Below are 21752 nucleotides of genomic sequence, written 5' to 3'. Positions count from 1 at the left end.
AGTATAATAGTTACTTACTTGTTCCTGATAAAAACAATTTAAGGAAGAATTTATTTGGGCTCACAGACAGTTTAAGGATACAGTCCATCATGTTATGAAAGGCACCGTGGCAGTAGTGTGAAGTAGCTGGCCACATTGTCTCCACTATTAGGAGATACAGGGTTTGTCTCCACTGGGTTTCTCTTTTTCAAATTTCATTCAGCCTGACACCCCAGCCCATGGAATGGGGAAGCTTATTATATCTGGGTTGCGTGTTCCCTCCTTTCTCAATCTTTTCTGGAAAATAACCTCATAAACATATCAGAAATATGGTTCTCTGGTGATTCAGAATGTTCTTAAATTGACAATGAAAATTAACCATCACAGTGATTTTTTTTTTCATACTTATCTGTGTGTAGATATCCTGTTCTCAGCACCATTTGTTGAAGAGGCTATTTATGCTATGTGCCTGTACATACATGTGTGCATACGTGTGTATATATAATGTATGTTTTTAGCCCCTCTGTTGAAAATTGGGTACCTGTGGATGCATGGTTTATTTTTGTGTTCTCTGTTTTTATAAATGGAAGTTTCTGTCCTGTCTGGTCCTGCAGCCATTTAGTCCCAAAAAAACACACAGAGGCTTATAGTAATTGTAAACAGTTTGGCCTATATTTTCAGGCTTATTATTAACTATCTCTTACAACTTAAATTAATCCATAATTCTTATCTATGGTTAGCCATGTGCCTTGGTACCTTTTCTCAGTATGACATTCTCATCGTCCTCTGTTTCTGTCTGGTGACTGACTCTTTCTTTGCCTTTCCTCTTCCCAGAATTCTCCTAGTTTAGTTGCCCCGCCTGTACTTCTTCCTGGCTACTAGCCAATCCGCATTTTATTAAATTATTATGAGTGACAAATCTTTACAGTGTACAAAAACATTATCCCACAGCATGTTTTACGTTTTACTGCTTTATATATCTGTCTTTGTGCCAGTACCATGTTGTTTTTGTTGCTATGGCTTTGTTATTTATTTGAAACCATGATCTCTCTTGCATTGTTCTTTCTGTTTAGGATTACTTGGGGTATTTGAAGATTTGAATGATTCCATATGAATCATAGGATTGTTTTTTTCTTTTTTTTTCTAGTTCAGTTAAGAAAGTCATTGGAATTTTGATGGGACTTGCATTGAATCTGTAGGTAGCTTTCAGAAATTTATCCATTTTCCACAAAATTTATTTTTCTTAATCAGTCAGCGTGGATCTTCTCATGTTTTCTGCAGACTAGGCTTTCCTTTTTTTCCTCCTCTGAAGCTGTCTGAATGAGTTTGGGATTTTTCTGTTGCAGTCTATCTTCAGCAAACTCCATAGACGCTTGGGGTCTAAACGCTGCTGGAGTTAGCCCCTCACCACTACCTGCCATTAGGTAGCTCCCACCACATGTGCTTCTTCCCCACGATCCACTGTGTGCAATTTTCAGAGAGCAGGCTACCTCTCCGGGTGGGTTGTGGGTTTTCCCTGGACCCTTTCCTTGGACTGCTGCCAAACTAGGTAGCTGCCTTGAAAACCCACTTGGTATTTTACTGTTCTACAAAGCACCAGTCAGCCCTATGTTGGGTGCTGATGAAGTGCAATCCTAGTCTTATTAATAAAAACCTGGAGTCAGATATCAGGAGGTAAAAGCTGAAAGATCAGAGAAGCAAAGGAGCAGCCCCAGTCACTTCTTAACTCCGAATTCTCTGACCAAAAAGGGCTAAGATCCGTCTACACCCTGCTTTATCACTTCCTGTCTCCTATCTGTACAGATCTCCAGACTTCTATGTTAACTAGTGACTAGCTCTACCTTCTGATCTGTAGACAAGCTTTATTTGTCAGAACACAAATAAAATTATCACCCACAAGATCTGGCTGTTCTGGAATCACTCTCTAGACCAAGCTGGTCTTGAACTCAGAGATCTGCCTGTCTCTGCCTCCTGAGTGCTAAGGTTAAAGGTATGCGCCACCACCATTTAGCTGACCTTTTCTGGATTATTTTTACTTTTATAGTTTGTGTGTGTGGGGGGGAATTGGTTTTTCTTTTACCATGTTGGTTCTAGGGATCACATACAGGCCATAACGGCAGTCACCTTTACCACTGAGCCAACTCAAAGACCTGATCTTGGATTTCTTGTTCTTTGTCTCCACTTTCTAAGTGCTAACTAAGATTGCACATATGTGTCATTATGCTTGATTTATGTGATGCTGAGGATTGACCTATAGGACTTCATACATGCTCTGCAAGTACTTTACAAACTGAGGAACATTCCCAGCTGTATGTAACCTAGCCTTTTACTTTGGAAGAGCTTGTGGCAAAACTCTTTATTTCTGTCTTTATCTGTCCGTCCATTCGTCTGTCCGTCTGTCTGTCTGTCTGTCTTTGATTCGGGGTCTCACTATGTAGCCTTGGCTGGCTTGAAATTCTTGCCTCACCTCAGATCCACCTGCTTCTGAGTGTTGGGATTAAAGACATATGCCATTACCACCTCCATGAATGCCATGCCCAGCTGCTGTGGTGAATCCTTGCATTGAAAGCATGTCTTTTCTGGGGGCGGGGAGGGTCTAGTACTCTACTACTGAGCCACACCCCTTTTTCTTGAAAGTGAGTTTTTTTAATTTGAAAAATTGAAAATCTTCTGGTAGTAACCTGAATATACTAAGAAAACTATAATGTATTGCTTAAGATGTTAACTTTTATTTTAGATATTTTATCTGAAATATAGACATGAACTAGCAGCTTGAAAGCACATTATTTTATTGTGATTTCTAGTAGTGATAGACATTTTTCCCCTCTTCCTTATTGGCAGTTGATGATGCATGAATTTTGATTTGATTTTTGATCAGTTCTAGCTGACTTTAAATATGGAGTTCCGTATATCTGATCAATATCTAAAGGCAAACATGTTTTATAAGGTACTCTGCATTTTTATTTAACGATAAAGGTAAACTATGTTCTTTTCCCATGTTTTATTTATATAAGAGGGGTCAGTTTATGTGGTGATGAGGTTTGAACTCAGGACTTTTTTGTTCTAGACGAGTATTCTACCAACTGTTCTACCAACAATGTTCTTCCAACATTTCCAGCCCTGAAACTTTGCTCTTGAATTATATTTTTTCATGAAACATTGATAAATGTGTTATGTTGGTTAATTGCTTTTTAAAAAATTATTTATTTTTATTTTATGTACTTTGGTGTTTTGCCTGCATATATGTCTGTATGAGGGTGTCATATCTTGGAGTTACAGTTGTGAGCTGCCATGTGGGTACTGGGAATTGAACCCAGGTCCTCTGGAAGAGCAGTCTGTTCTTAACCTCTTAGCCATATCTCCAACCCCAGTAAATTGCTTTTGAGCCCTTTGTTAAGTTACAGATAGTTTTTAAGGAATGGTTCATAAAATCTGATGCATTAATTGATCTTAACTGTTTTTCTGTTCTTGAGTTTTGTTTATGGACAGTTCTGTACCTATTATCTTCTTTCTAGTCTTATTGCGAACAGTTTTGAAGATGATTCCCAGATTGCCTCACCATTAAACCCGAATGGAAACTTTAATGTCGTCATTAAAGAGGAGCCTCTAGATGATTATGATTATGAACTTAGTGAATGCCCGGAAGGGGTCACTGTGAAGCAAGAAGAGACAGATGAGGAAACGGATGTATATTCAAACAGCGATGATGATCCTATATTAGAGAAACAACTAAAGAGACACAATAAGGTCGATAACTTGGAATCTGACCACCCATCTTATAAATGGCTACCAAGTAGCCCAGGTGTTGCTAAAGCTAAAATGTTTAAATTAGATGCTGGAAAAATGCCTGTGGTTTACCTAGAGCCCTGTGCTGTCACCAAAAGCACAGTGAAAATTTCTGAACTTCCCGATAATATGCTTTCCACATCTCGAAAAGATAAATCAATGTTGGCAGAATTAGAATATTTGCCTACATATATTGAAAATTCCAGTGGGACTGACTTTTGCTTAAATAAGGATTCAGAAAATAGTCCCAGAAAACATTCATCAGACCTCAGAATGGTACAAAAGTATACTCTACTTAAAGAACCTCAGTGGAAATATCCGGACATATTTGATAACAGTAGCACAGAAAGAATAAATGACAGTTCAAAGGGATCATCTGGGGACTCATTTTCAGGAAAAGAGGACTTGGGCAAAAAGCGAACAACTATGCTTAAAATGACAACACCTTCAAAGACTGTGACTGCTAGTCAGAGTGCCTCTCCAAACACTCCTGGAAAAAGAGGAAGGCCTCGAAAGTTGAGACTCTCTAAGGCGGGGAGACCACCTAAAAACACGGGGAAGTCTTTAACTGCTACAAAGAATGTTCCTGTAGGTCCTGGAACTGCATTTCCTGATGTGAAGCCTGATCTAGAAGATGTAGATGGTGTGCTCTTTGTTTCCTTTGAATCAAAGGTAAGATTGTGATGATCAGCTTTTTTCTGAGGTCTGTTTTGAATTGTAAATTGGCTTAAAATTTAGGATCTACTTTTGTTAATGTATCTATTTGTGAGTATGTTGGGGAAAGGAAATGAGTATGAGTATCTTCACATTTGGTTTAGTTAACAGCAATCACCTCTTAATATACCTCCTTTGAAATAGACTTTAAAAATGGACCTTTGCTTAGGTCTCACTCTAATTTACTCAGGGTATTTATCTGATTAAAAAAAGATTTATGTGTATCTGGTATATGTGAATGCAGGTGCCTGTGGAGACCAGAGGTGTTGGGTTACACTGGAGCTAGAGTACAGGCAGTTGTGAGCTGACATTGGCACTGGAAATTGAACTTAGAATTTTCATTGTTGCAGACTCAAAGCTTAACAATTCATGAAAAGTTCATTTTTTTCCCCCCTGAGATACTGGCAAGATACTTCATCTCTCCTACTACTGGCTAGTAACAGTGGTGTAGAATATTGGAGAACAAAATAATAGTATTTTTTTTTTCCTGTTTTGAAGAGACAGGGGCTCTCTACATAGCTTTGGCTGTACCAGAATTCAGTCTGCTCTGTAGATTAAGCTAGCCTTGAACACACAGAGATCATTTTGCTGTTTCCTCTGAGAGCTAGGACTAAAGGTGTGTGCTACCATGTCCAGCTCAATGCTAGCAGTCTTGATGCCTTGAGTCTTACCCATAGTGTTTTGGTTTGTCTCCTCTCACTCTACATGCATAATATTTTTCGTGCAGATATTTTAAGGAGTTTGGTATTTCTAAGTTGGCTGTAGATGTTGGATGTCTTTCTATCTGGTTTTTTCCTCCTCCTCTGTTACTGAGAAAGCTTCTTTTCTAGGTGGTGGTGGTTTTTCTCCTCTTCCTTCTTTCTTCCTCCCTCCTTTTCTTCTTCTTTCTCCTTTTTCCTCTTTTCTTCTCTTCCCTCCCTGACCATCCCATCTGTATGTTTGTAGCAGGAATCAGGGAGAACAGTGATGGAGATCAAACCTAGGTCCTTATGCATAACAAGAACTTCTGTACTACATCTTAGCCCCTTATGATTAAAATAATTGTATATGAATACTATAGAAAATAATAAAGTACATTACACTGGATATGGTGATACATGTCTAAAATCCTAGCACTTGGGAGATAGAGGAGCAGCATGATCAGGAATTGACTAGCACACTCAGATACTTAATGAGTTTGAGTCCAGCCTGTGTTACATTAAACCCTGCTGCCGCCACCACTCCTCCACCCAAAGACAAGAAACTCCCCAAAGTATGAGAACAGTTACTCCTGTTCTATGAATTTGAAGCTATTGATGTTTTTTATATTCTTAGTCCTTTATTATTTTGAAAAGATTCTGTTTGTATGAGTGATTATACATGTATTTGGGTATCAGTGTGCATGCCTGCATGAGTGTGTGCAGAGGCCAGAGGTTCGTACCTTCTTCATTGTTTTCAGTCTTATTCTTTGAGGTAGGGTATCCTCAGGAGCTCACTGATTGGCTAGGCTGACTGACCAGTGAGCTCCAGAGAGTCTCATGTCTCCTTCACCCTGATCCCCACTAGGGGTTACAGAAAAGTGCCACTATACCCAGCTTTTGCATGGGTCCTGGGGATAAACCAGGTTCTCATGATTACGTGGTAAGCACTGTACTTACTAAGCATTCCCTCCAGCCTCTGGTCATCATCGTCATTTTTTTTTAAATTTCCTTTAAAAATTTTAGAAGCAACATAAACTGGATTTTATTTTTAATATATAGGAGGCTCTAGATATTCATGCAGTTGATGGGACCACAGAAGAAACTTCTAATCTTCCGACTACAGCCACAAATGACCCAGGTATTATATAAATATAAAAACAGTATAAATTCAGATATATTTGCTATTGGGGCTGTAGTAGTGAAGTGTGGAACGTTTATTCTCTCTGATACGTACATTGTTATTTTATCACTGTTTTGTCAATAGATTGCAGAACAAGAATTTCCCAGTTGGAAAAGGAATTAATAGAAGATTTGAAGTCTTTGAGGCATAAGCAGGTGATACATCCTGCTCTTCAAGAAGGTACTAGTTTCTAAGTGTGGACAAGCCAATTTGTCTTTTGTTCATTATCTCCTTTCTCTTTTTTCTTCCTACCCCTTTTTTGCTTATTTCTTCATTCTCTCTTTCCCTCTTATCCTTCATTTCATTTCAGTACCTCTTAACTAGCAATTTTTTATTTTCTCTGCTACTAAAGTTCTTTTCAACTTAAAAGTACATGTAGTTCCTTATTCTAGTTATATATATGTATATAGCATGTACTATAAGATATAGTACACATATAATGTATTGCTATAAGATGTGTGTGTATGTATAAAATGTATCACATGAAGCAGTATTTTCTCTTCAAAATGGGAGCATTTTGCATCTTTAAAACTGGTTGCATTTGTGAGGTTTTTTTGCTTTGGGATTGACAGTCGTGTTTTTATTTCTTAAATAACATATTAAGGACACATACACACACACTTTTATTGGGGTTGAAGATATGGCTCAGTAGATAAAGTGTGCTTGCTATGAAGTATGAAGATCTTACTTTGATCTCCAGCACACACATAAGAAAGCCAAGTATTGTGGTACGTGCCTGCAGTCTTGGTGCTTGGGGAAAAAGAGACAAAAGGATCTCTGATTTGTGCTGTCTGATCTATTTAGTTAAATTGGTGTGTTCCCGGTTCAGTGAGAGAACTTGCAGAAAAAATAAAGGGTGATTGTGAAACTGCTATGTCTCTAACCTCCACATGCATAGATGCTGGTGTTGGAGCATGTCCATGTGCATGCATCAACACATAAATACAAGAGTATTTTTGTCATTGTGTGCCTGCAAGAATATAACATTTGGAGGAGTATTGGGAACTTAATTAAAAAATTTAGATGGCTCAGTAGTGTAAGGTACTTGTTGCCAAATCTGATGATTAGATTTCAGTCTCTGGAATCCCTGTAGTAGAAAGAGAGATACAGTTCCTGCCCAAGTTATCCTGATTTCCTCATGTTAACTTTCTAGATCCTTTGTGAGTTTTTGATTGGAAACCTCAGCCTGTTACTTCTGTTTCATATTATATTACTTTATTTACAGGGTTATATTGTAGCCTAGACTGGCCTCTATCTTATCTTCTTCACTTCTCCAGTACTTACATGCCTACTTAATATATTTTTTGTTTGTTTTTAGTAGTAACCTATTCATTACAATGTTACTCTATATAACCTTTAAACTCCTTTTGGCCTTGGTTTTTTAAAAATTCTGGTGAAATATTTTCTCAAAATATTGTCTCTTTATAAGTAAGTCTCATTTTAGGTTTATTGATTAAAAACTGGAGAGTTAGTGCCATAATCAGGCCAGAAACTCTATCTGTGGCAAGGTTTTATTAGAACTCAAGAAGGCCTTTGAACCTCAAGGCCTAAAAAATAAAAGATTTGGATTTTGCTTTATTTATTTATGCTTCTTAGAGATTTGCTACAAATTTGACTGACAACCTAAAATGGAAAACATTTATATTTTACACAGAATACATTTATATTTTACATTTTCTGTGTATTTCTAATCTAAACATGGCTTGTCACTTGCTTAAGTTCTCGAAAGATGTTGATGAAGCAATTGGCAAGGCATGTTTTTCTCTTCATTATTTGCTGGAGAGGATTCTGCTCCATTTCCCCTTAGTTTATTTCTCTGTCTCTCTGTGTCTCTGTCTCTCTCTCTTTCTCTTTCCCTTTGATTTTTTTCAAGACTGGGTTTTCTGTGTAACAGCCCTGGCTATCCTGGAACTCACTTTGTAGACCAGGCTGACTTCTAACTCACAGACATCTGTCTGCCTCTGCCTCTCATGTGTTTGGATGAAAAGCATGCACCACCACCAATAATCCCCCCCATCTTATTAATTGACAGAATTTATTTTCTTGCAGCCTTTGCAACACTTCTAGGTTATCACATGTACATAACTTTGTATGTTCCCATGCCCTATACCACATTCCATTGGATGTAAGCAAATCATAGATTTTTTTTTCCTTATCCAAGGGTAGGTAATATGTAATACTGTAAGGTAAGGATTTAAGTGGGGCTGTTACTGTTTACTTAATCATTTTGCTTTTTACCATTTGCTTTGTTAACTCTGAGCCAAAAAAATATTTTTCTCCCCCAAAGACAGAAGGGAGATAATATGAGGTGTGATCTTTTTTTCTTGTAGTGGGCTTAAAACTGAATTCAGTGGATCCAACAATGAGCATTGATCTTAAATACTTGGGAGTACAACTGCCTTTGGCTCCAGCCACCAGCTTTCCCTTTTGGAACCTTACAGGAACCAACCCTGCTTCTCCTGGTGAGTGTGTAGTAGCATTTTTATAATTGAATAATATTTTTCTTCTTTAATGTTTAGATTATTTGTAGTATAAATTTTAAAACATTACTTTTATTCTCTAACTTAGGATATTTAGATATCCATTTAGGATATTTTATAGAGTAAGTCTTTTGTTTCTTGGCATTGAATTAATAAATAGAATGTATCATAGTAGAGAAACAGTAATTTGACATATTTGGCTGACTAGAACTCTGGTCATTTCTTTTGCTTTTTCTTTTATAGATGCTGGGTTTCCTTTTGTTTCTAGGACAGGGAAGACCAATGACTTCACCAAGATCAAGGGATGGAGAGGAAAATTTCATAGTGCTTCTGCATCTAGGAATGAAGGTAATTAGATTTTTAGTTTTTGTGTTTTGTATTTTCTAGTACTAGAGATTAAACATAGGGTTCTAACAGTTTCTCAAGCATTTTCCTACTCAACTAAAGTCCAGTTCTTTTTCTGTTTTTGAGATATAAGCTCATTGACTGTGAAATGCTGGCTTGAGCTCCCAGTCCTCCTGCTCAGCCTCCCAAGTGTTGAAATTACAGACACGAGCCACCTAATTTAGCCGGTCATTAGTGTTTGTTTGTTTTGTTTAAAGATTTATTTATTTATTATGTATACAGCGTTCTGTCTGCATGTATGTTTGCAGGCCAGAAGAAGGCACCAGATCTCATTACTGATGGTTGTAAGCCACTATGAGGTTGCTGGGAATTGAACTCAGGATCTCTGGAAGAGCAGGCAGTGTTCTTAACTGCTGTGCCATCTCGCCACAGCCAAGTGTTTGTTTTAAACTTTACATACAGTCTGAAAAATTGTAGCCTTGGCCTAGGGTAGTGGTACTTGCCTTTAATCCCAACACTGGAGAGAGGTGGATTTCTGTGAGGTTGAGTCCAGTTTGACCACATGGCGAGTTCCAGGCCAGCCAGGGTTACATAGTGAGACCCTGTTTCAAATCAAATCAGTCTCGTTCAACCACTTGTCATTACCCCCTCTCTCTCTAAACTGAAGTGGAAACAGAGTCTTGGTGTTTGTTTTCTCCCTAGCCACACCCTGGGGTTTGACTCCTATTCACTTCAAACTTAATTATCGATGCAGCTTTCAAACTGTTTCCTTTTGCTATGCATCATTTCAGAACTATATACTTCAAAATTGTCTATTAGTTCTGATAGCCTTATGCTTTAGAATAAACTTGTACCCAAAGGTTTTGATTGGGAATATGAACCTATTTCTCACTACATGGTTTGCTATTTATACCCTAAACAGTTTAGTTTACCATTTATCCAAAATAAGCCTTCTTCATGTTTGAGTTTGCCTAGTGTTATAACAATGGTAATATGTTTAAATCTTTACTAACATTTTGCTTTCCTGAAAATGGGATGTTGTTAGGTCTGGTGATATACACTATTGTAGTCCAGTCACTTGGGAGTTAAACAAAGAATTGCAAAAGGTCTGGCCTAGTGCCAGATCAAAGACATCCAGGGCTGCATAGTGAGAACTTGCTTCAAAGTAAAACAAAACCAAACAAATGAAAACTCTTAAAGATTATGCTCTTTTTTTTTTTTCCTTTTCTTTCTTCTTTTTCTTTTTCTCAAGACTGGATTTCTCAGTAGCTTTGGATCCTGTCCTGGAACTAGCTCTGTAGACCAGGCTGGCCTTGAACTCACAGAGATCCACCTGCCTCTGTGACTCAAGTGCTGGGATTAAAGGTGTGTGCCACCACTGCCCAGCTTGGGGGGGGGGGGTGTTTATTTATTTTTGTGGAACTCAGATCTCTTAAATAACCCTGGCATTCTGTTGAAGTCTTCTTTAATTTCCTTTTTTCCCCTTGCTGTTATGTTTTTATTCATCACTGGTTTATAGTTAGGTGAAAAGAGACACTGTGTCATTTGTCTTAGTTTTCTATTTTTCCTTATTTCTGAGTAGAAATAGTTTAGAGAAGTCTCAATAGCATCTATCTCAGTATTCTTGATCTCGTAGAATGTTTTTCCTGGAGATCTGGAATCTGGATTTAAATCTCCTAGGTTTAAATGTCTTGTATCTCCTTATTTCTAGGAGGAAATGCAGAGGCCTCACTGAAAAACCGTTCTGCTTTCTGTAGTGATAAGCTGGATGAGTACTTGGAAAATGAAGGCAAGCTGATGGAAACAAGCATGGGCTTCTCTTCCAATGCGCCCACGTCTCCAGTAGTCTATCAACTACCTACCAAGAGTACCAGCTATGTTCGAACTCTTGATAGTGTACTAAAGAAGCAATCTACTAGTTCTCCTTCTACCTCTTATTCTGTGAAGCCCCATTCCGTAACCACTGCCTCTCGTAAAACAAAATCTCAAAGCAAACAGACAGCACTCAGTGGTCGAACTAAATCATCTTATAAGTCAATTTTACCATACCCTGTTTCACCAAAGCAGAAAAACTCTCATGTGATCCCAGGAGATAAAATTACCAAGAATTCCTTAAATACAACCTCAGATAATCAGGTGACTAACTTCGTTGTGCCAGCTGTAGATGAAAGTTCGTTTCCAAAGCAGATTAGTTTGCGGCAGGCACAGCAACAGCAGCTGCAACAGCAGGGAACACGTCCTCCAGGCTTGTCGAAATCTCAAGTAAAGCTTATGGACCTGGAAGACTGTGCGCTCTGGGAAGGAAAACCAAGGACCTATATTACTGAAGAGCGAGCAGATGTCTCCTTAACAACTCTTCTTACTGCTCAAGTGAGTATTTGCTGTTTTCTGTAAACATTGGTGCTTAGCTAGAAATTAGACATTGATGCTTTTGACAAATGGATAAGTTGGGTTTTAGCATTTTAATTACCTAGATGACATCTGCCCGTCTCTTGTCTTCGCATATGCTTTTAGTCCCCGTACTCAGACAGAGGTCAGAACTCTGAATTTGAGGCCAGCTTGGTTTACATAGTGAGCTCCAGGCCAAAGCTACATAGTAAGACCCTGTCTCAAACAAAAAAAGGTGGAAAGTCATAAAAGTGCCTGATACTGACCTCTGGCCTCTACACGTGTATCCATGGGGTAGCATACACACAGTTACACATTCATATACTGTACACGTACCACAAATAAATAGAAAAATTAAAATAAATTTCTGGGGCTAGCAAGCTGGCTTAGTAGTTAAAAATGGTTTCTACACAAGCTTGGCGACCTGAGTTCAATCCCCAGAAACAATGTAAAGGTGGGTAAAGAGAACCAACTGCACAGCCTTATTTTCTGATTTCCATATATGTGCTTTGGCATGTGCATCCTCACACATCATGCACAAACAATAAGTAAAAATAAAATTCTGTACTGAATTCTAGAACTGAAGATCATGAGACATCGACAGTAAATGCTTTCTGTAATTTGTATATGTGCATGTATGCATGTATATTTGTATGTATGATCATACATGCATGTGTACATGCATATGTGTTTGTAGGTAAAAGTCAATGACAGATCTTGTTTAGACCCTCTCCCCTTTATTTAATGGAGGCAGGATCTCTTGTTTTTTTGTTTTTAATATTTATTTATTATGTATACAATATTCTGTCTGTGTGTTTGTCTGAAGGCCAGAAGAGGGCGCCAGACCTCTTTACAGATGGTTGTGAGCCACCATGTGGTTGCTGGGAATTGAACTCAGGACCTTTGGAAGAGCAGGCAATGCTCTTAACCACTGAGCCATCTCTCCAGCCCCCAAGAATCTCTTGTTGAAATTGGAGCTAGTAAACCAGCAGCTGGCTCCAGAGATCACCATTTCTGTCCCCCAAGTACCGGGATTACAGGTGGCTGCTTTGAATGGGAGCACTTTATCCACTGAGTCAACTCTCTAGTCTGTGTCCTGTATTTACTAGTCACTCACAAAAGATTCATTCATGATTTTCTTCACTTTTTATTGGTTATTTAGGGCATTTTGTACAAAATAGTACATCGTAATTATTGTAGATTTTACAGAACATATATGCTGTTGGAGTGTTATTCACTCTGCTGTTGCAGTCTAGGTAAGATAAGCCTGCTTTTGTGCTCCAGGAAAACCGTATGAAACATTAAGTTTGACCTATTCACCTTAGATTTGTCAGTTCTGCAGAAGAATATTACGTGTGGTTTCTAATTAGTAAATAAATAATCTATATTTGATATTTTTGCTCTTAATGAGAAATTTCTTTCTCTGATATGTGCTAATCTATTTGAGTGGGAGCTTGTTTACTCAGTCCTAATTATATTTGTAGTCTGACCTTTGCGTCTGTGTTAGTCTTGTATTAGTGCTCATAATCAGAAGGTAGATGAATATGTAACTCTTAAGTTGTTGGTGGTATTGGGATGATTTTGTAAAATTTTTACTTTCTCACTCAACTTTAGGCATCTCTCAAAACTAAACCTATCCACACAATCATAAGGAAACGAGCCCCACCATGCAACAATGACTTTTGTCGCCTGGGTTGTGTATGTTCCAGTTTAGCTTTGGAGAAGCGCCAACCTGCTCACTGCCGTCGCCCAGACTGCATGTTTGGATGCACTTGTTTGAAAAGAAAAGTTGTATTGGTTAAAGGGGGATCCAAAACAAAGCATTTTCATAAGAAGGCTGCTCATCGAGATCCATTATTTTATGATACACTGGGAGAGGAAGCAAAAGAAGGAGGGGGAGTCAGAGAAGATGAGGAACAATTGAAGGAGAAAAAGAAGAGAAAGAAGCTGGAATACAGTGAGTTTTCTTCTTTTTTCTTTCTTTTTTTTGTTTTTGTTTTTCAAGGCAAGGTTTCTTTGTGTAGCCTGGCTATCCTGGAACTTGCTCTATAGACGAGGCTCAAACTCAGAGATCTGCCTTTCTCTGCCTCCCAAATGAAGAGATCAGAAGGTGTGTGCCACCACCACCGTATAGTGAGTATTGGTTAATTTAAAACTGTCTTACTTTTTGTAAAAGTATACTTTTTGTATGTGTTTGTACCTGTTTCTGTGAATGTATGTAGAGGGGCCAGAGGTTGAAGTTATTTGTTTTCCTCAGTTGCCTTCCACTTGGTTAAAATAATTTTTTACATTACACTTATTTATTTATTTAGTGTGTGTGTGTGTGTGCACGCACATGCATTCTTAAGTGTAGCAGTCATAGGACAACTTGAAGAGTCTGGTTTTCCCCTCTACTAAGTGGGTCCTGGGGATCAAACTTGGGTTGTGAGTTTTGATAGCAAATTCCTAATGTGCTGAGCCATCTCCCTGGCCCTCCCTCCCTCCCTCCCTCCCTCCCTCCCTCCCTCCCTCCCTCCCTCCCTCCCTCCCTCCCTCCCTCCCTCCCTCCCTCCCTCCCTCCCTCCCTTCCTTTTTGTAAAACTTAGACAAGGTTTCTATGTATAACAGTCCTGGCTGACCAGGCTGGCCCTGAACTTAAAAGAGATCCACCTACCTCTGCCTCCCCAAGTGCTGGGATTAAAGATGTGTGCCCCCCGCCTGCCCGCTTGTCCTCCATTCATTGATGTAACTTGGATGTGACTAGACTGGCTGGCCAACAAATTCCCATGGCTCTTGTTTCTACTTTCCCAGTTCTGGTACTGCCACATCTGGTTTTTAATGTTTGTTAGTGCTGGAGATCTGTGCTTTGGGTCCTCATGTCTATGTATGAAACACTTCAATAACTTAAGTCTTCTCTTCAGCCTGTGTATGTGTGTGTATGCGCGCACATGCACGCACTCTTTCTCAGCACTTATGCTTGCTTGATAAGCACTCTACAATTGAACTAAATTCTCAGTCTCTTCTAAATTTTTTTTTTTATTTAACACATGTGTGTTCCTGAATGTATGTACCACCTGCATGTAGGAGCTCTCAAAGATCAGAAAAGACATCCTCTTCATTGGAGTTACAAATGGTTAAACCACCATGAGGGTGCTGGGAACTGAACCGAGGTTTGGTTTATTTATGCAGGCAGGATCTCTTGTTGAAACAAGCTAGTTTAGCGAGGCATCTAGTCCCAGGGATTTCCCCATCTCAGCCTTTCAAGTGCTAGGATTCCAGGTGGCTGGCTGCCTCGCCTTCCTGTCTTTTATGTAGGTTCTGAGGATCCAGACTCTGTCTTAAATGCTTAAATGGCAACACTTTATCCACTGAGTCATCTCCCTAGCCTTCCTTTATGTGCTTACTAGAAATTTTTCCGAACTTGCTGGCTTATATTTGTAATCTCAGCATTTAGGAGGCTGAGAAAGGAGAATAGCTGAATTCAAGGCTAGCCTAGCCTATAGAGATACTCTGCCTTAGTTGCCTCCCCAACCAAAGACGAGCCTAAAGAGTCATCTAATATAAGGTAGACTTGACCCAAGAAGGTAGAAAAACTTCATTGGATATTAGCTACATCGCTAGACTAGAAAACAATGTCTTTAAAATAGAGAAAATTACAAGTTACAGATAAGAAAGTTAAAAGGCACTAGATTAATTTTCTTTATAGGCCAATCATGTTTGAGAACCTGGGTGATATGTTTATGATTAGATGATGTATGCCACATCAGTGAAAACCAAGAATTCCAGGAAGGCAAAATTTTCAATACAAGGAAATAGAGTAACTGTAAATGCTTTGGTAAAAATTTGAGCAATTAGTAAAAGTAATGAGTCTCCATCTGAACAATCGAAATAAAATTAGTGATGCACAATTAAATTTCTTCTCTAAAAAGTGGTTTGTATATATTCTATAAGGATTAATCACTTAAGCATGATTTTGGAAATGAGTTTGATAGGTTCTGTGGTTTTTAGAGTAGAGAGACTTATACACAAACCAGCGATGACTCAGACATGATATAGATCAGGACATAGTAACATAAACCCAATGGTTGTTAGAACTGACAAGGCAGAAAGAAGTTGAAGAAGGGTAAGGTACCCACCTCCTTCCATTCCAGTGATTACTTAGCTTCCACTAAATCATGACAATAACCACTAAAATTACAAACGATTAAAATTAGTTATTGGAGCTGAGTTCAAGGTCAACTTGGTGTACAATGTAAGTTCCAGGATAGCCAGGGCTATAGAGAGAAACTGTTCCAAAAAGCAAAACAAACAAAATTAGTTATCGATAGGGACAGTAGATCTCTGATGGAAGACATGTTTTTTCTTTGCATGTTTCTTTACAGGATTTTAATTTTTGCAAGTTTATATTGTATAACTAGAATATAAATTAAAACTTTATATTCTCATGGCATGAAATCTAGACCTTTATGAGGCTTTTTTTTTTGTAATTGTGATGACTTAAAGGACTTATATTGTTTAAAACTCATTAATCTATTGGTGTGAAGGAGGAAAACATCAGACACCTTGTAAGGATACCATATACATTTTGCAGTCTTATACTGAGGAAGCTTTATTCTATTTTGCAAATGACTTGATTGATGTTTAGTCTCAGTTTAACTTATCTAAGATTATATAGTTTTTCTGACTTGTAAAACTCCATGTTTTTTCTAGTATGATTTCTAAAGTATGGTTTCCTCAGGTTTTTTGTTTGTTTGTTTGATTGATTGATTGATTGTTTTTCAAGACAGGATTTCTCTGTGTAGTCCTGACTGTCCTGGAACTCGCTCTGTAGACCAGGCTGGCCTCCTTGGTGCTGAAATTAGAGGTGTATGCCACTACCACCTGGCGGTTTCTTGAACTTTTAATTTTACCTGCTAATATTCCCTTTTGACTTTCACTCTGTCACCTGTTTAGCCTTTGATTTGTCAAAAAAGTATGGCTAGTTGTGTAAAGACAGTGTGACTATTTGCTGTGAGAAATATCAAACATAATAGGATAAAACCTGGCATTCTATTTTTTCTAATGATTTATTTTTGTTTTATATGTATTGACATTTTTATCTGTGTGACGTGTTAAATCTTCTGGAGCTGGAGTTACAGACGGTTGTGAGGAGCCATGTAGGTGTTGGGAATTGAATCAGGATTTTCTGGAAGAACAGATAGTGCTCTTAATCGCTGAGCCATCTCCCCAGCCCAAAAATTTGGCATTCCTGTTACCTAAGCCCTCTTAAAATGTTGTTGGCGATAGAAGACATAATTAACAATCTGTTGTGAAGATTAAAATAATTGGTCCTTATGTATAACCTTTCTGATTAGGGAAAATAGTATTAGGAACCCAGGTGACTAAACTATAGACTGTAGAAGGAGCTGCGGGCAGGCCTGCGTTTCGTCCTGCCCGGCTCCCGTACAGCTAGCTTTACACCCGAAATAACAACACACAAATTATATTCTGCTTGGCCCATTATATCTAGCCTCTTCTTGGCTAACTCTCATATCTTGCTTAACACATTTCTAATAATCTATGTCTTACCCGGAAAGATTCAGCATGTAAGATCTGGCGGCTGGCTCCATCGTGTCTGTCCTGGAGAGGAGAGGCATGGCGTCTGCCTCACTTCCTCTTCCTCCCAGCATTCAGTTCTGTTTACTCCACCCACCTATGTTCTAACCTATCAGGCCAAGAAGTTTCTTTATTAATTAACCAATGAAAGCAACAGATTGATATGACACTCCCACATCATTTCCTCTTTTTCTGTTTAAACAAAAAAAAGAAGGCTAACTTTAACATAGTAAAATTACATATAACAAAACAGTTATCAAGTAAGAATTACAGTTACATATTTATATCTGCTTTATCTTTTATCATAACTAAGGAAAACTATAACTATCTATACAACTTCAACTCCATCAAAGACTCCAGAAGGATATAATATTACCTAAGTAAACAAATAAGCAACTTCCAAACTCCAGAAATGACAGAGACATCTCGCTGCCTGTACAGTCACCCAAAGCTCCTCTGTACCATTGGGGCATCCATCTTCGGCCTACAGGCCCATAGTTTCCAGCAGACATTTCCATGAAGCAGGAAATTTCAAAGACAGTTCAGTCACTATCTGCTGTGTCCTGCAGAATGTCTCGCAGACTCTTTCATGAATCAGGAACCCCAAAAGATCATCTCACCTTTAGGCAAGTTCAGTAGTCCTATCTCTGTGGGTTCTCTGTGTCAAGTTTATGCAATAGTCCAGGCAAGAGCAGTTTCTTGCCCAAATGGTTATCAAACTCCTTAAGGAGCCTCTTCGATGCCCATCGTCCTCTTGAAGTAGATTGGTGCTGCCAGGAGCAGACGTGTCCCGTTGTCATGAAAAGCCCTAATTTATTAAAACATTTAAAATGTGATATTCTGTAGTCTTTGAAAGATATGAAGAATGCCTATTTGAAATATATCTATGTACATCTAGAAAATCTAACTAACATGACTACAAGCTTGACTATTATTGATGATTATCCATTAACAACCTATATACATTACATTTTTAAATGTACTATACAATCACAATACCTTAATCAATAACCAAAATACATATACATATAACAAAATTGACCTTAAAATACATACTGATACAAATTATTTATATCATATCCCCCTTTAAATGTAAAAGAACATTTATAAACAATATTTGGGAATATGGACGTAGTTATTTCTCTCCAAACTGCTTCGTGCTGAATGGGGGCACTGTTATTCAGGTCTTTCATGGTATAACCTTTGTGCTAGATTCATCTCAGCAGTTGAGTGAAGTAATTTTTTGAAGGTGTTCATAGCAACCCTTCAGGAGGGAGTGGTCTATCATATCATATTTGGATAGAAGCAATCCATGGGGTCTCATCCTCTGTGAAAACAAAAGAGAAACTCCTTTCCAAAGCATCATGTCCTTAGATCCATTTTTTTTTTTTTTTTGGTTTTTTTCGAGACAGGGTTTCTCTGTGGCTTTTGAGCCTGTCTTGGAACTAGCTCTGTAGACCAGCCAAATTTTAAAGTCAAGGTATTTTCAAAATATCTATGTTGGATTAGATCATCAGCATTTATAAACAAATATCTTTTTGCATCTGTTGCTCCTTCCTCAGCATTCAAACAATTCAAAGAGAGCATAATAGCGTACAGTATCAAGATTCTCTGTGTATTTTCCATCTTTGTGTGGCTTTATTTTAACCTCTATTTCGTTTATTTTTACTTTTTGAGACAGGTTCTCTGTATATCTTTGTCCTGGAATAACTCTGTAGACCAGGCTGTCCTTAAATTCTCAGAGATCCACCTGTCTCTGCCTCCCAGGCTTTGGGATTAAAGGTGTATACTACCATCGCCTGGCTACTCTCTTTCTTCCTTTTTTTTTTTTTTTTTTACTTTTAAGAACTTTAACTTTTAGCCTGCATATATTTTTAACACACTGTAAATCATTTAGAGGCTTTCTTTGTCTTTGAATCTCTCTTTACTGTATCTCTCTTTTTCTGACCACATGAGCCTTTAAATTACTGAGCAGTATGGGTAGGATTAAAGCTGTGGCTTTGAGGGCTAGATTCAGCCCATTCCTTAGCTTTCCAGCCTCATGGCAGAGGTACTGCTGGAGCCATTTTTATTGCCATCTCAAGGTCCCTGCCAGCAAGCAAGCTGCAGCACTGCACTCAGAAACCACACTCAAACACTCTAGTCTGATCACCTGCCTGAAAGAGTCAGAGTTTGCCCTGGCAGGACAGACCAGAATGCCAACATTTTAAAACAGCACAACTTTTTTCCTGCTACTGCTGAAAACCGAAAAGCATGTGTTCAGCTTTTCATCAGCACCATTTAAGTGTTTCGTGGCAGGACCTCTTAAAAGAGCTGCAAGGTTTGCAGCTAAAGCTGAGTCAGGAAGCCTCTCTTAGATGAGAGCGCTTGCTTGCCTCTAGCAAGCATAGCAGACCTGAGAAATTGCTGCTACCAAGAAAACATGGTTTACTCTATTATTTTTCAAGTCTTCTCAGGCTTTCTGTGGATTCAGTTATCCACGTCTGGGCGTCATTCTGTAGTGGGAACTGCGAGCTGCATTCCTGCCGCCCAGCTCCCGGCCGCCTGGCTAGCTTATGTCCCGAAATAACAACAGACAAACTGTATTCATTTAAACACTGCCTGGCCCATTGTATCTAGCCTCTTCTTGGCTAATTCTCTTATCTTGGTTAACCCATATTTAGTAATCTGTATAGCACCAGTCTTACCGGGAAAGATTCAGCATGGCTTGCTCCATCGCATCTGCCCTGGAGAGGAGAGGCATGGCGTCTGCCTCACTTCCTCTTCCTCCCAGCATTCTGTTCTGTTTACTCCACCCACCTATGTTCTAACCTATCAGGCCAAGCAATTTCTTTATTAATTAACCAATGAAAGCAACAGATTGATATGACACTCCCACATCAATAGACTTCCAAAGAATGGCAACAGATTAATGTTATGAACAATTCTGTGCCAATAGGACAATTCAGATGACAACAGACAAATTCTTTGGGAGACGTGAAACTCATAGAAGTAGAGGAACTGCTGGGAATGGTTGTGTATGCCAGTAATCCTGGCACTTAGCAGGCTAATGTTGAATATTTAGAGTTAAAGGCCAGTATGGATTACATAGTGAGACCCTGTTGCAGAAAAATATTTCATTGTGTTAAAGAATTATACTGATAGTAAAAGCATCTGAGATAATCACTAGCTTCACATGACTTTACTTTTTTGTTTTTGTTTTTTGAGACAGAGTTTCTTTGTGGTTTTGGAGCCTGTTCTAGACCAGGCTGGCCTCGAACTCACAAGGATCCACCTGCCTCTGCCTCCCCAGTGCAGGGATTAAAGGCATGCGCCTCTACTGCCTGGCAATGACTTCACTCTTAAATTCTGTAACATACATAGGGAATAAATAGCATTAATGTATAAATCTACCCCATAAAATTTCATTTTAGGAAGCCATATTCACATTTAACCTACACAGTGACCTTATGAGAAAACTGTACACTAATATTTCTGATGAGTATAGATTTTAAAATTCCAAACACAATTTAGCAGAACAAATCTATGTGTTTAAAGGATAATGCATCATGACTAAGTAGAGTACAAGATTGCATCCCAGGAACCTGAACTTAGTTTAATAATTGAAAATCAAATCAACAGTCAGGCATGGCAGTACATATCATTAGCCCTGGCTTTTAGGACGCACAGGCAAGTAGATCTCTATGAGTTTGAGGCCAGCCAGACCTACATAGGTCATATATATGCCCAGGCTACGTAGTTAGACTCTGTTTCAAGCAAAAAACAAGAAGAAGAAAGGAAATGAATTTAACAGTTTTCTATGACGAGATAAACCTTTTAAGAAGCCATATAATCTTCTCAATGACTGTTTTTAAAGAATTAGCAAATCCAGCCTGGCGTGGTGGCCCAGCACTTGGGAGGCATGAGTATGTGGATCTCTCTGAATTTGAGGCTAGTCTGATCTACCTAGTGAGTTCCAGGATATCCAGAAATACATGGTGATGCCCTGTCTTGAAAATACAAAAAAAAAAAAAAACCAACCAAAAAAAAAAAAAACCCAAAGCAACCAATTGCCAAAATCTGTCTGATAATGAGCTCTGTGAAACACTTTACAATGTGTTAATTATGAAGGACTGAGCTAGTGCTCCTCTTCCCCCAAAGACAGAATGAGGAAGAATTTGTGTGCTTTCAATCACTTCCAAACAACATTGCATTGACTCAAGTGCATTGCCATGGCCTATAGTCTCAGCATTTGGGAGTCTGACATAAAGAGTATTACTCAAGTCCAGGATTTGGACCAACCTGACTACATCTCAAAAACGAACCAATCCCAGAAAACCTACACACTGACGGTCCTATCTAGTGTATTAAGGTATGAAAAATAAAGGAATCCAGATTGGAAAGGAAGAATTAAATTGAACACTTTCCATAGAAAAATCCTAAGCTGCTAGAAGTATGAATTAATTTAGTGAGACCACAGCATATATCATTAGTATGTAATGTATAAGCAAGAGGCAGTTGGAAGTTGAAATAAAAATTACCATTTAAAATGACATCCAAAGGTAGATGTGATTATTTAGGCAGTAAAGACACTTGCTCCCCCAAGCATGATGACCTGAGTTTGATCCCTGGAATTCACATAATAGA

The 21752-nt window shown here is 38.5% G+C and overlaps 1 protein-coding gene across 6 annotated transcripts in view; it reads left to right on the top strand.

Annotated features, from left to right (window-relative positions):
• Window positions 1-21752, top strand: part of Mga (MAX dimerization protein MGA) — a 102571-nt gene that overhangs the window by 43009 nt on the left and 37810 nt on the right. For all 6 annotated transcript variants that reach the window (XM_057780157.1, XM_057780153.1, XM_057780155.1 and 3 more), the window contains exons 3-9: window positions 3495-4437; window positions 6219-6297; window positions 6424-6519; window positions 8670-8801; window positions 9063-9167; window positions 10876-11534; window positions 13167-13509. In XM_057780157.1, the coding sequence (XP_057636140.1) occupies window positions 3495-4437; window positions 6219-6297; window positions 6424-6519; window positions 8670-8801; window positions 9063-9167; window positions 10876-11534; window positions 13167-13509 (2357 nt within the window). The remainder of the gene's footprint in view (window positions 1-3494; window positions 4438-6218; window positions 6298-6423; window positions 6520-8669; window positions 8802-9062; window positions 9168-10875; window positions 11535-13166; window positions 13510-21752) is intronic.

Source organism: Chionomys nivalis, chromosome 9 (assembly GCF_950005125.1).
Source record: "Chionomys nivalis chromosome 9, mChiNiv1.1, whole genome shotgun sequence".
Classification (NCBI taxonomy): Eukaryota; Metazoa; Chordata; class Mammalia; order Rodentia; family Cricetidae; genus Chionomys; species Chionomys nivalis.
The sequence above is the reverse complement of the archived record's forward strand: the minus strand, read 5'-3'. Positions and strand labels throughout refer to the sequence as shown.